Source organism: Lissotriton helveticus, chromosome 3_1 (assembly GCF_964261635.1).
Source record: "Lissotriton helveticus chromosome 3_1, aLisHel1.1, whole genome shotgun sequence".
NCBI lineage: Eukaryota > Metazoa > Chordata > Amphibia > Caudata > Salamandridae > Lissotriton > Lissotriton helveticus.
In genome coordinates, this window is record NC_136061.1 from 1,826,539,578 (window position 1) to 1,826,554,253 (window position 14,676).

General features: G+C 44.9%; 1 protein-coding gene across 2 annotated transcripts in view; it reads right to left on the reverse strand.

Moving 5' to 3' along the window:
• Positions 1-1,971: 1,971 nt before the first annotated feature.
• SYT8 (synaptotagmin 8) overlaps positions 1,972-14,676 on the reverse strand; it is a 259,634-nt gene continuing 246,929 nt past the window's right edge. For both annotated transcript variants that reach the window (XM_078682752.1, XM_078682751.1), the window contains exons 8-9: positions 6,314-6,447; positions 1,972-5,679 (exon numbers count right to left, since the gene is read on the reverse strand). In XM_078682752.1, coding sequence (XP_078538878.1) covers positions 5,452-5,679; positions 6,314-6,447 — 362 coding nt within the window. In that variant the 3' untranslated portion in view covers positions 1,972-5,451. The remainder of the gene's footprint in view (positions 5,680-6,313; positions 6,448-14,676) is intronic.

Consider the following 14,676-nt stretch of genomic DNA (forward strand, 5'->3'; position numbering starts at 1 on the left):
TTCCTCAAATATTCAGGCCTTTGAAGGCAATGCAGAGTGCCTTTAATTCTATCCTTTGTGTTATGGGAAGCCAGTGGAGTTTAACCAAGGCCTTAGATGTCGATGGGGATTCTAGTAGAAGACGTGCTGAAGGATTCTGCAGTATCTGCAATTTGTGGAGTTATCTTTTTAAACATTCAGAAAAATTGCGTTGCAATAGTCCAATTTGGTAAGGCAAGTGTGGTTACTATGGTTTTCTGAAGGTCCTTAGGAATGAAGGGACACACCTTTCTGATAATTTTCAAGGTAAAGAAAACAGAGGAGGCTAAAGTGTTGATCTGATCACCGAAGTTCAATCTGTTGTCAAATACAAGCCCCAGATTTCAAACTTTCTTCACAGGATTGGGCAGAGCGCCTACTTCTTGTGGTCACCAGCTCAGTGTCCAGATGGAGGTGTCATTATCTAAAAGAAGGACCTCCATTTTCCTGGAGTTCCGTTTTATACACCTGATTTTCATCCAGTTGTCTGTCTGACTCATGCAGTTATTAAATCTAGTCCCTATCTCCTCTGGATTCATGGAAACCAATACCACTATCTGAGTATCGTCTGCGTATTAGACAACTGAAAAGAAGAAGGATTGGATGAGCCTGGCCAATACGGTGATATGATTCTCTTTAGATGTAGGCACAAACACCCCCTCCATGCAGGCATAATCCCACCACCACTCAGTAAGGATCCACAAACTGTGGCATTTTAGCTCAATTACAGGGTCATCAAGGCTTAGCTGAAAAATGGTGGGTAATGGCAGATAGACCTATGGTGGTGTAATCACCACCACCCTGATATTCCCTTGTGAGCTTGGTGAAACTCATACCTGACTGGTAGCTGTTGGGCCACTATGAATAATGTAGCAGGTGCAAAGGCGCGAGAGCCAGGACTCTGAGGTGCCCACTGCTCTGCTACGTTGGCTCTTTTTCACTACTGAACCAGGAAGCAGGCATGCCCTTTTTTTTAACTTGCATTTGGGGCCAAAGCCCCCTTGCTGCACAACTTAGGAGGCAAACATTACATTGTGCCGCCATCACCCTGGACACTGGGCAATGCCCATGATTCCCACCAGCACTGGCTTGAATGCATTACAGAGCAGGGGAGGAATTATGGAGATTCAAAAGAGAGATGGAGACTATGGTAATCCTAATAACTGGCATGGTGCCCACAAGTCGCGGGGTGATGGTAGCCATGTGCTTTGCTCTTGTCCTGAGGGAATACCTCTGCCTGAGAGAGAGGGCGGAGGTACTACTATTGCCTGGGAGCAGGCAGGCATGCCCAACCACCAACACCCTGACTTCATTCGAGGCCTATGTTAAAATCATGCATCAAGGTCAGCCACCTTCCTTTAAATTGTTGTGTATCTTGCAGCTCCCTGGCTCGGGTGAAGGCAGAGCAACTATCATCTGATCTGTAGAATTACAACCTCCACTTTAATTAACTGGCTGGCGGGGAACAGGAAACGGAACGTGTGAAGGAGTCTACTGCCTACCTATACCTAGGTATAAATCAGAACCAACATGGGCATTCTTTTATCATAGTCCAAAAGGAATATGCCAGTTTTTCACTTTTTATTAGATCCGTCCTTAGAATGACCCTAATCTCCAAATCTTCTGCTGACTGCTCCCCCCACGCAGGACTTGAGAAAAAGCTTTACGGACTGAGCACCAGGTGGAAATGGCGATGGCGGACAGCTTGCTCCAGGACTGAGGACCAGTGTTGTACTCTTCTCACACAAAGTATCACAGCTGCATCAGTGCCAGCAACCTGGAGGGCGTCATGGATAGTATGTTTGGATTGCGACGTATCCACTCTGTTTAAGTGCCCAATGTCTATGTACTCACAGGCCACACCCCTTCTTCCACACTTCGAAGAGAGGCAGCAACAGAATCCCAACACAGCCGCATCAGCCTGGTCAGACAAAGAACTCAAAAATCTTGGCGGATCTTTCAGAACTTGCTTTATATATTAGATATGTATATATGTATATACTGCATTTATTAACATGTATTTAATTTCAAACAACAACACATTTTAATGAATTAGAATGATCTGGTTCTTCTTACAGTCACCAGGAAAATGAACACGTGAGCTCAGTCGCCAATGTAGTTAGGTTATCAGTGTATTCTGTGCTAGTTTCTGGGTGTAGGCATGTATGAGTCTTTCCTCTGCCTACATCTGAGAGCAGCGGTCTGTCGGCCATGCTGGAAATTTCATGTAACTAGTCCCAAATTATTTTCTATTGACTCCTGCTGTAGCAAATGTGCTTTAGAAATGTAGCCCTTTATGCTCATATGAAAAAATAAGGGATGTAGTACTGGTTTTATAAAAATACTACATAAAACCAGCACTCATCACTATGTCCTAATAAGCAGTTCCCAAATGTTACTGAAATCGACAGCAATTTGCGCCTTATGAATTCCTTATATTTCCAAAAACCAGCATGTTAGAACACTAATCCAGTAGAAAATGTTTGGAAATGGTCAACTGGACTTTCTAAGCAAATATAAAGTAGCGAGTGCACACCTTCCCTTCATGTAAAGTTTAATTATCACTTATATTGGCAAATGAATGCGTGCTAACAGCTTGCTGTGACCGTACCCACACAGCATATCAATGATACTGCCGAAAAGGGCGACTGTTCCGCCCCCAGCTGCTGCACTGCTTGGGTTATTGTGCTTGCAGTAATATTCACGAGGGGAGACAGGTGGAGGGGGGATTTAAAAACAAATCTGGGAACAACTTTTTTACAGGTTTAAAATGCACAGCATTGTTGTTTATGCAGTTCTTTTTAATTTGTTTCATTACCCCTGGCGAAGAACTTAAACAGTTCGAAATGCATTGGGTTGTTTTACAAGTGCCGGCTCGAGGGAATGTTGATAGCACATGTCTATGTTAAAGCTTGAACGGCAGCATTAGACATTTGAAAATGCGAAATAAAACATTCTAGTTCATCATCGCTGTCTCTAGAGTGACTATATGAGCATGGAATCTATGAATTACTCAACATCTATAAATTTATTGGATTACTATTGATTACTATGGAGTGCTTTGGTCAAAATTTGGTTCATTTCAAGAGGAGAGTTTCCTCACCCAAGCAGTGCAGAAGCTGGGGGTCAGAACAGTCGCCCTCTTCGGCAGTATCAACTGGACTTTCCACCAAGGTACCTCTCCTCTTCCTGGATCTGACAACATATACCTTACCAGTGCCTGACTGCATTAAGGTCACCACCACCCCTCTAGACTTGACACGGGCACTTCAGGTTTAGGCAGCTCTGTTTAGGAACATATGTGCTATATGAACATATGCGTGACTGAGAGTGAGTAGACAATTCCATAGGGTCCAAAAGTCATATATGTGACTTCAGGGGCCACCAACTGAAACTGTGTTTCTCTGCCAGCACCAGTAGTGGCTCGCAGAGGTAAGAGTGGTAGGGCAGTGGCGGGTGTAGTGGAGGTCGAGAGACGATGGGATAAGAAATTTTAAATAAATAAATAAAACTATTTACCTTGTGCTCACCGCATCGCCACAATTCCGTGAGCGTAAGGTAAGTTTTATTTATTTATTTAATATTACTTATCCTGTCATCTGTCGACTTCCATCAACCCCCACCCTGCTCTGCCCCCGCCCGCCTCACTGCTCTAACCTGTGCGAGCCGCTACTGGCTGGCACTGCCGCCTTCTGGAGCAACAGAGGTGGTACTGTGCATAAGTGCAAGTGTCAATGTGTGTGAGCAAGCAGCTCTCTCAAGTGGACAGTCCCATACAGTAAAAACATAATATAAGTATTTTTTGTGCTGTAGTGTGTAGGATAGTGTTGCTAGTACCTGGCAGAGAGTTACATACTGATTTTACATATTAGAACAGACTTCCTGAGATCAATTCTCTTTTTAACGTTCATGATTGCCAGATATCACGCTAGGGTTTCTAGTATGTTGGTTTTTTGTTTATTATACCAGCACATCACCGTACAGCCACTTTGCAGTGCCAGCTCCCCCTTGTGGTTTAGGCTACTAGAAACATTAGTTTGCCATTCAATATAATCACCAGGGCTGATTTTCTAGGCAGTCCAACTTTTAGATCATGTTTCCAAGGTAATGTTCTAGATCCTCCTACCATGGCTAATGTTACATGCTATCCCTTTAGATCTATAGGTCTAGACCATTAGTGGGCTAAAGTTCAAGATTATCCATTGAGGCATAGACTTCTGGACCACGCCTTCATGGATAAACTCTAACTTAACCCACCATGACTACAGTTCTAGACTTGCCTTTAGGGTTACATTTCTAGACCACCCTTCCTGGGCCAAAGTTCTAGAACGCCTCCCAGGACTGAGGCTGTAGGCCACCCCTCTAGATATTAATCTAAATAGAAGTAATTTACACAGTCATTGGTGGTCCTTGAAGTTGGACTGGAACCTTGTGGACCAACCTGGAATACCTCTGCTTCAGTCCATCCAATCAGGGATATTTTTTCAAATCATCATTTCGAGGATGAAGTTACAAGTCACATTTTCATGGCTGACCATCCTTACAGAACTCGTGTTCCAGCCAAACCTTCCAGTGTTAATAGTTAAGACTACTACAAAGGGAAGTGACTACCATACCACAGAACTGAATTAGGTCTGCAGTTCAAGACCTTCGTCAGGGCTGTAGTTTTAGACATTCCCTATTAATTAACTTCTAAAGCATCCTTCCGGGGCAGAGTTCTAGACCACAAGGGTTGAAATTTGAGACCACCCTTCCAGTACTAAAATTCTACATCATTTACCTTCCTGGTCAATTAAGCGGAAGCTCCATATTATCCCTCCATGGCCCACATTCTCCAACATTCCTTCGGGACTGAAGTACCAGAAAATCCCTTTGTGGCTACAATCAACAACATCCCTCCAATACTGAAGTTGTAGAATAGACTCTAGAGCAATTTGTGCAAGGTCAACCAGCAGGTCCAAGATTGTGAAACACATTGTGTTGATCTTATGTTCCAGAGTGGCCCTTACAACTGGAGTGGATTTTCTACTAAAGGGACAATGGAGGATTTGTCTCCTCCTCTCAGGTGTATGGCACCACACCTTGGCCCAAAGCCTCCAGTTGGCTGTGATTGCCGACTTGTCAGGTTTTTCATCTGAAGACAGACATCCACAAAACTGCTCCCCCACTTCCTAACACAGAAACGGATCTCCATATATGCCTATCTTACACTTCTCCAACTTGTCCTGTCACATAGAAAAAGCCAATTTACCATGATTTGTCAATCTTCTGCTGTGTTCATGGACAACTGGGATCCAAATCTACTCAAGACGATGCATACAGACTATGCATACATCCCTCTTTTTATTCATGGGCCCCTGGATCTGTCTAGTCACAGTCCCATCCTATAGTCTCATGCCCTTGCTACACATGCTGGAGGGATGGACCATTGTCTTAAGGTTTGGGCAGCTTGAATCGAGACTTCACCCCAAGGGCATGGTTCACCTCTTCTACTGGCTGCAGTCCGTGCCACTGGGCCATGGGTCGTCGTGGGTTTGCTAACATATCAGACCAATGACGCAACTGGTTTCCTGTTGCTTTGCATCCCAGGAACAGCTTCCCAATCTCCTCATTCTTGGTCACCTTGTCATGGTCCCAGACCGAGACCACAAGATCCACATCCTGGGGGGCAAGAAAGAGATGAATGTGTGAGTATCAGTTGATAGTACAGCAATTAAAATGTAGTTTAGGACGTACTCCAATGATCACAAGGCAAGAGTGACAGAATGGAAACATGGTTACTACACTGAGAGGTACAAAGGAAAGAAAGGTCTCGTTATAAAGTGAAGGGGATGCTATGCTACTGTTATTTCCACTAAATTTCTGCCTGATGTAAGAGTGTAGAAAGGAGAGAGCCTGCAGTGCCCTGCTAAATGTCAACCATCTTTGTATTGTTTGGCTTCTGAGAACGTTTAAGAAAAGCAATTACATTTCTAAAACCTTTTTAACCCCTTGCAAGCTTCGGACGGCCCCCGGCCATCCAATGTCACGGTGGGCGTGTACAGAGGACGGCCGGGGGCCATCCGAATCCCGCCCACTATTCAAATCGCCCGCACAGCGCGAAAATGTGCGCCGCATGCATGGGGTTAAGGGTTGGTGCAGTTACACATGCTGAATGATATATTCCTCACTATACATCCTGAGTGGAGAACCTGAGTTTACATACAACTTAGTTTGACATTTCTACTGTTTCTTCCTGAGGTACGGCCAGATGTATGAGGACATTTGATAGGGAAGAAAGGTCCACTGTACTCACCTTGATCTGCTCAAATTTCACCTCAAAATTAAAAGCCTCATTGAAGTATGGACTAAGCGTGTTCTTCTTCACTGTAGTCTTTTTCTTCTTCCAATGCTTCTTCTTTAGGAGTAGCTGCACTTTGACGTAGGGATCTGTATTGCACAAACATCAAAAGATTAAGCTGAGAGGAGATCTAGAGAGAGAAGAGAGAGAGAGAGCAAGCAAGAGAAAGCAAGAGAGAGCGAGAGAGGGTGAGAGAGGGGCAAGCCCCAGTGTGGGGGTTGCTAGCCCCCAAAAGCCTACAGGAACATACAAATGTATGATAACTGGTGTCTGGATAGAAACCTATTATTTACGGGGGCAATGTCCAATAAATGCAGGGTGTTGTTAAGAGACATGGACCTGCATGAGAAATCTACACTTGCCAGTAGAAGAACCCACATGCTTGTAATAGGCATGACTGAAGACTTACTCTGCAGCAGTTCTTCACATGCATCCATAACAGTCCCCAAAGCTACCAACTGCGAAAACATAGTCTCACAGAGACAACAATTTAAAAAGGAAATCGGCTCGCCACATGTCACTTATAGAAGAATACCTATCTTTTGGGTAACATCTCTTCAGTTTTAATAGGAAGAACACCTAGTATATTTGAGTCAAACTCTCCACTCCTCATCTTTAGTAGAACACTAAGTTGTTTGCACTCATGCTCTCTAGGCCTCCCCTGCACTAGAATGGCTTGGATTCAAGTTCTCTGGCTCTCCCCTGTAGTGAATGCTAAATTGATTGGAGACAAACTCTCCAGTTCTTTCCTGCAGTATAATGCTTGATTCCGATAAGACAAGCTCTCTGGGTCTTGTCTGTAGTAGAATGTCAGATTTCTCAAAAACAAGCTCTTGGGGTCTCCCTTGCAGTAAAATGACAATTTGCTCAGAGACAAGTGCACCAGGTCTTCCTTGCAGTAGAATGTGAGCTTCGTCCAAGACAAACTCTTTAGGTCTTCCATATGGTAGGATGTGAGATTGTTTGGACACAGGCTCTCCAGGTCACCCTTTAGAAGAATACTAATATGCTCGGAAACAAGCTCTCCAGGTCTGTCTTTGGTAGAATGCTATATTATTTGGGGGACAGCTTTCCAGGTCTCCCCTGCAGCATAAAGTTAGATTGCTCAGACACCAGCTCTGTAGGCCTCTACTGCAGTTCCACTAGTCTGCTCAGAGCCAAGCTCTCCAGATCTTCCCTGAGCAGGCTGGCCAACTGCTTGGACTTGAACTTTCCAGTTGACACTTGTCCAGGTCAGTATACATTTTTGTTACATGTTTGACTATAATAAAAGAATAGAACATGTCTTCAGCTAGAAGACAATACCCTGTTTGGTATCAAGAGGACCATCCCTTACTAGCGGAACATTACATTGCTCTGAGACAAGCTCTACAATGTAGTGTCTGGTTGTGACATCTTGACTGGAAGAGGTCAGCATCTTACAGCTAAAATTACTTAGATATTGATTTAATTTAATCTTCTAATATTGTTTTGATGAGATTGATTTAATCTCCTCTATATGGGCCTGATTTTTTTCCACCAAAGCTAAAATGAATTTTTTTTAAAGATCCTGAACAATGGGAAAATTAAGTTGTGGACATCGGGCATCAATATCCTCTTGTTACCCTAGTGGCTTCCATTGCTGTGCATTTATCAACTGTGGATAAAACCATGGTGTATCAATGAACATAAAACAGGGCTATTAATGCCACAATGCTTAGGATTCCAACAAATATTACTAGAGAAAGCCACACAGATCTGCCTGTGTATGAAACACCTAATGGCTTTCTTCTTTGCTTGGGACAGGCCTGGTTTGATGTCTTATTGGCTCACGCAAAGCATGCACTTTCCATTTGAGTCCATAAATGTTGAATTTTCGCTTTGCCTTTTTCTTTTATGTACTTGAATACAGACTTGCCCAGCTCCAACATAGAAATACCAAGCTACCTTTACTACAGATTTTGTGGGTCCTTGTTATATGCCACCTGGGTCTCCTACTGCTACTTAAGTTTAAGTTTAAAATATTTGTAGAGCGCAACATACACCTGAACGGTTTCTTGGCGCTAAAATCGCAAACAGCCTGGGTGGCGGGGTCAAGCACTAGGGCATAGACTGGGACAGGGGGAAAAGAAAAAAAATTTTAAGAAAAAAAAGCCTGGGTGAACAGAAAAGTTTTCAGGGATTTGCGGAAAAGGGAATATTGGGTGAGGGCTCTAAGGTGAAAGGGAAGGGAATTCCAAAACACAGGGGCAAGAGTAGAAAATTTAGAGCCACCCTGTTTTTTTTTCCTGAAGCGAGGGGCTACTAAAAGATGTTGAGCCGAGGAGCGAAGGTCTCTGCCGGGAACGTAGGTTTTGATGGCTGAAGATATAAAGATAGGGGCCAGACCCGACCTGGCCTGAAAAGCCATACAGCCTAGTTTAAACAAGGCGCGTTCCCGGACAGGAAGCCAGTGAAGGGTCTTCAATAGAGGAGAGGTGTGGTGGAATTTAGGGAGACCGAAGGCAAGGCGAGCCGCCTGGTTCTGAACCAGTTGTAGCTTGCGTATGCTATATTGCGGGATGCCGTTGAACAGAGCGCTCCCGTAGTCCAGGCGGGATAGGACCAGTGCGGACATGATCAGTTTGAGTGCAGGGAAAGAGAAAAAGCGAGAAATAGAACGGATAGTACGGAGAATGAGAAAGCAGGAAGAGACCACCGAACCTATCTGGGAGTGAATGGTGAGTTTATCATTGAGCTTGATGCCTAAAGTCTTAACAGAGGAAACTGGGGTAGGGGGAGAGCCAAAGGAAGGGGGCCAAAATAGAGAGTTCCAGGGACTGGAGCAACCACCCGTTAGCACAAGTTCCGTCTTATCAGGATTGAGCTTCAGGTGGTTGAAGTTCATCCAGTCCCTGATAAAAGATAAGATTGATTGATAATTAGAGATAGAGTCAGGGGAAGAAGACAGGTTGAAGATGAGCTGGAGGTCGTCGGCATAGTTGTATACCGTGACCTCCAGCTGCTGAAGAGCGAAGATAAGGGGAGAGATGTAGAGATTAAATAATAAAGGGGACAGAGAAGAACCCTGAGGCACCCCGCACTGGACCTGACAGGGGGTAGCTGAAAACTCCCCAAGACGAACCGCCAGGGTCCGGTCCCTCAGGAAGGATGAGAGCCAGATGAGGGCCGAGCCTCCTACTTTGCTTGCAGAATGTTGTTTCACTGGCTACCGATTTCTTCAATACGGTTAGCATACAGTTAAACAGCATGCTACTCGAACTCTGGGCTGTGTCCCTATTTGCTATGTGCGGCATGACAAAGACCCCACAGTTACAGTGCCAGATAGTTGTTCATGTGTTTACCTTCAGGAGAAATGTCTGTCTCTGCTGTTGTGGCTTTCCTTAGCTCTTTGGGGTTTTTGTATTAATGCCAATTCAGAATTCTAAGCCAGGAACGGTGGCTTCCAATTATGCTTCTCTTTCTCTACTTAAGAAAACACAGTGGCCAATCAAACATTAAAATGCATTACCCATGAGGCTTCACAGCTTCTTCTCTCTACCAATCACTGGGTTCATGCCTGAATATAATTGACAACCGAACCATAGTCTGTCCTCTTTCTCTGCTGCTACAGCAGCTGAGTTAAAGGTGCCTTTCGTTAATTTCATAAGTGGTTTCTGCCACGCTCTATATTTTGGATTATTATTCAAATTGCATGCGTGCATTATTAATTATTGTTACATATGTTAAATGGGTGATTAAGCGCTTGCACTCACAGGAAGTAACATCCCGGTCGCCTGGCCAGTGGTGGAGCGGGACCTGGGAGAAGCGCGCTTCCGGCACACAAAGGGAAGTCCTCTTTTAGTGTCGATTGGCCTTGCACATGTGCATGTATCCGATCGTAGTAATTATCCTCAGATCTGCTCCTCGTGCTACATTTGTTTCAGCAGGTGGAACACCGGCGTCTCCCTGTCGCTCTGAACACCAGACGGGGAGCAAAAACGAAGAAGGACATTTTCCTAGGAGAGTTTGGAGTGGCTTCCTCCACAATATATTTTAAAAGTCTTTCTCGGCAATATGTAATATAACAGACTTTGCTGGCCTGGGCACCATGGCCTGAGAGTCTCTAGACATCTCCATTCACCCCTGGGCATACTCTACCCCTGAACCTCTTTCACCTCTCCAGTTCTCAGGAAAGCCTACTACACTGAGGAGGGTGAGGAATATTTGGAGTAGGAAGAAGTGCCCTACGAGCACCACATGGAAGAGCAGTTGGTAGATGCATTAGATTCACATGTACAGGACCCAGTGAATCATGCTTTGATTAAGGCTTTGCACCCCTTATCTCAGACATTGGCACATTATGAAGACTTATGTTGAGAGGTCCTGGATGGGATTCCTCTGCACAGGGCTTGAGTTTGAGTGAACCAGCCTTTGCCCGCTATGTTGTTTCTAAGTGTTCGTCCTCGGCGGAGGCGTTGTCGCAGATGGCCTCTTCTGTCCTTCGGGACCATGGTTATAGGAGCTCCATTTTACACAGTACACTGGGTACCTCCACGATTTCCACCCCTATGGTGGCAGATGTGTCTTCTCCTTCTCCTCCCTCTTCTGACTCAGAGGACGGCTAGAATAAGCAATGCCCTGAGACTATGTGCAAACGCAAAACCCATCATGTTACGTCAGAGGTTCTGCTTTTTGACCCTTGAAATATAGTACATCCCAGATCCACTTAATGGGTGCCCTGCATGGAAGTCGCACTTTATGTGCAGGATACTACACGTCAGGGTTTTGAGCGCGAAGTGCGCAATACTTTAAGATCAGAATGTTCAAACCCTCTCTTCTTGGCAAAGTAACTGATATCCCTGAACTAGATATCAATATGTCTATATTTCTAAAGAAATGTGCGAAGGATCCTAAGGAGAGGCCAGACTGGGCCTGGCACGGATGCCAAGACAAACTGTTTGCTGTTTCTGATCGCCTCGCTAAAATTTTTGATTTAGCAGTCCAAGGTAAGGATGCCAATTCTCAACTAGATCCTACTGAGATTCTTGAATGGGCTCCAAGAGAAATCTGTTTCTTAGGCAACGCTCACTGCGCCTTGTCTACCAACAGATGCAAATCCTTCCTCATGAGGATTGATCCTCAACTGGCAGATTTGCCCTCTATGGAGGCGGAATCCCTAGCCAAGGGCTTATTTTTTGGCGACACGTTTGTAAAAGATTTGGGCAAATAAGTGTCCACCTTTTCTGACCTAGATAAAGCCCATTCCTCTTTGAAGAAAGTTTTCAAAAGTGGCCTTTTTGTCAGGGCCGGATGCCTCCGAGGTCGGGCGCTTGGCCAAGGATTCTATAAGGCTTCATGGGGAAATGCATCCAGAAGAAGAGGTGGTGCTCCACATTCCAACTTCTACCCCACCCTCAATGGGCTGGGCTCGTGCCCAACAAGGAAGTTACAAGGGAGGAAATGACACCAGCAATATCACCTATTCAAGTAAATATTTTTCCATCCTCTGACATTATGATGGGGGGGGGGGGGGCGGATAAGGTTGTTCATACACAATTGGATCCGTGAGTGTTGCAGACTGTTCAGGGCTTCCAACTGGAGTTTTACTCCTCCCCACACCAGGGGAATTGACAGGCTCCTCTCCATTTTTCCAAACAGAAAGTAATTTCATACACAACGAAATGGCTTCTCTAGTCCAGAAAGGGGTGATAACAGAATCGAACCCTCACCAGCACAATATTTGTTGGTCCCAAAGAAAGATCAGGTTTTCCGCTTGTATCTAAATCTCAAAGAATTAAATTCATGGATAGTGCATCCTCAAGGACGCTTATGCAGCAGTCCCCATATTTGCCCTCGTCGCAGATTTTTTCAGTTGCTGTGGCGCTATCAGTGGTTCGAGTTTATTGCCCTGCCATTTGGCCTGTCTTCAGCTCCTTGGTATTTCACCAAGTTACTTTGACCTGTGGTTCAGTACCTTCAGGAACGGGAAGTTTGGCTGATCATATACTTAGACGACATTCTAGTAATGGCAAAGGGTATGGACTTCGTCCTTCTTCATCTCTCTTGTATGACCCAGCTCCTTCAGGACCTAGGGTTTGCCATCAACTCGGAACAGTTGATTGAGAGTCCCTCTCAGAAGATGGAGTTCCTGGGGTCCCAGGTGGATTCTATCTGGCCCAGCTGATGCTTCCATTGAAAACGCGGATTTACATCAAGAAAGAGTTGAGGAGAGCGCTTGCCTCTCTAACAATATCCTTGAGGATCTTGGCTTGCCTTTTAGGACTTTTAGCTTTCTCCATTCAATAAATATTTTTGCCCCCCCCTTCATTATCAGGCCATTCTGCCTTAATAATGCACCTTCGCAGAGGTTTAGCTTACTCTGAAAAGATTGCTCTGTTGGAGGAGGCCAGGATGGAGATGTACTCATGGTTGGAGCATATGGACGCCTGGAATGGCAAAGCTATATTTGCTTCAATTCCGGAAGTGATAACAGAATCCAATGCCAGTTGGTGGGGCTAGAAAGCTGGTTGCTACTCTGTGGAGACGGGGTGCAGGTGGTCCCTGGAGGAACCACACCTTCTTATCAATTGTCTGGAGCTTCTGGCGAGTTCTTTTCCAATTTTTACTTTATCTACAAGCAAAACGACTTGTTGCATTCTCTTGAGAAAGTACAATGTATAGGCAGCCCTGCACATCAATCGATTAGGTGTGACAAGATCTTGCCTCCTAGTGGAGATTGCCATTACTGCCTCCAATATCACATAGCGGTGATGGCGGAATATATTCTGGGTAGGTCGAATGTGGTAGCGGACTAGAACTCTCTGTTCCTGCACGACTCCAGCAATTGGAGGCCTCACCATGGGAGCTTTCAACTTCTGAACTTACACTGTAGTCTTTGTGCGATAGATGTGTTTGCTACCCATCTAAATGTGCAACTTCTCCTCTTTTACAGTTGGGGACCAGATCTGCAGGTGACCCGTTCAGATGCCTCTCTCCACTGTTGGTGAACGGGGTTGCTTTATGCATTTCCCTCATTTGCCATTATTCAGAGGGTACTTGCACAGGTGATTCAACAGCTGGGGGAGTTAGATCTGATAACCCCTTGTTGGAAGGCATTATCATGGTTCCCAGTGTCCCTGTATCTGTCCTGTGCACCTCCGGTATGTCTTCCATCTAGCCCAGATCTTCTCATGGACCTGTTAGGCTTCCCACACATGTTGGTGACTCAGGGGCTATTATTTCTCATGGCTTGGCAAATTTTAGGTGATGCTGGCAAGTGCTTGGAGTTTTGCAGGATGCCTTGTCCTTCCTATCATTCTTGGGCCCACTCTACTCACAAACGCTATGAAGCAGCCTGGTGTAGATGGGTTAGTTGGCATAGTGAGTGAAGTGTGGATCCTGTGGGATCCAGAATCCATACGTTTGGGAATTTTCTGGCAGATATTGCTAGTCAGGGTCTGACTAATAGGACAGTGAGCAATTTCCATTCGGCAATATCGACAGGTCATCCCCATCTGGATGGTAAACCGGTAGGTGAACATCAACTTTTCTGCAAATTGTTATGGTGTATCAGGATGGTCTGTCCACGTCAGCCAAAGCATTCCACAATGTGATGTGGGATGTGGACACGGTGTTACGTTTCATCAGAGATTGGCCTGATAACAAGGGTCTTTCGCGAACAGCAATTATCAGCAAAACTACTCTCCTCTTATGTCTGATTTCCTGTCGAAGAGTCTCGGATATGAGTGCCTTGGTTCTAGCAGGTAGAGTATGAACTCCATCTGGGGTGCCATTTATTATCTCTAGACATACCAAAGCTGATTCCAGATGTGTTGGTTACCCTGCTTTTTCACAGAAATTGTGTACTGTCAAGTGTCTAAAGTGTTATGAAGACTGTACTCGTCAGTTGCGAAGTGATTGTACAGGACTGAGGGATAAAAATTTGATTTTCCTCACATCAGGAGTGTTGGACCTATATTATGTTAGCATGATGTATCTACATGTACCTTTTCTTCTGATATTTACATATATGCTGTGTAGGAAGGACAGTGTTTGTTTACTCCTAGCATATCAATTGATAATGGGAGCAGGACGAAAAACCATACAGAGACCATTTTCGAACATTTGCTCGAACAAGAGCTGTAATCACGTGATACTCTTCGACGGTTGTCAAGCCCCCAGTTTATTTGAGTTACTGAGAGCAGCTGAAAGTAGATTGTTTTCTCGACTGTCCTGGGAGTGAAGGTCGCATCTGGCTATGGGTGCGATAAGCACATTCCTCGAGGCGCCGTGCCTACACACCAAGACGAAAGGGATTCACCCCTCCTGACCTTCCCAGTAATAAATAGATAAGCTTT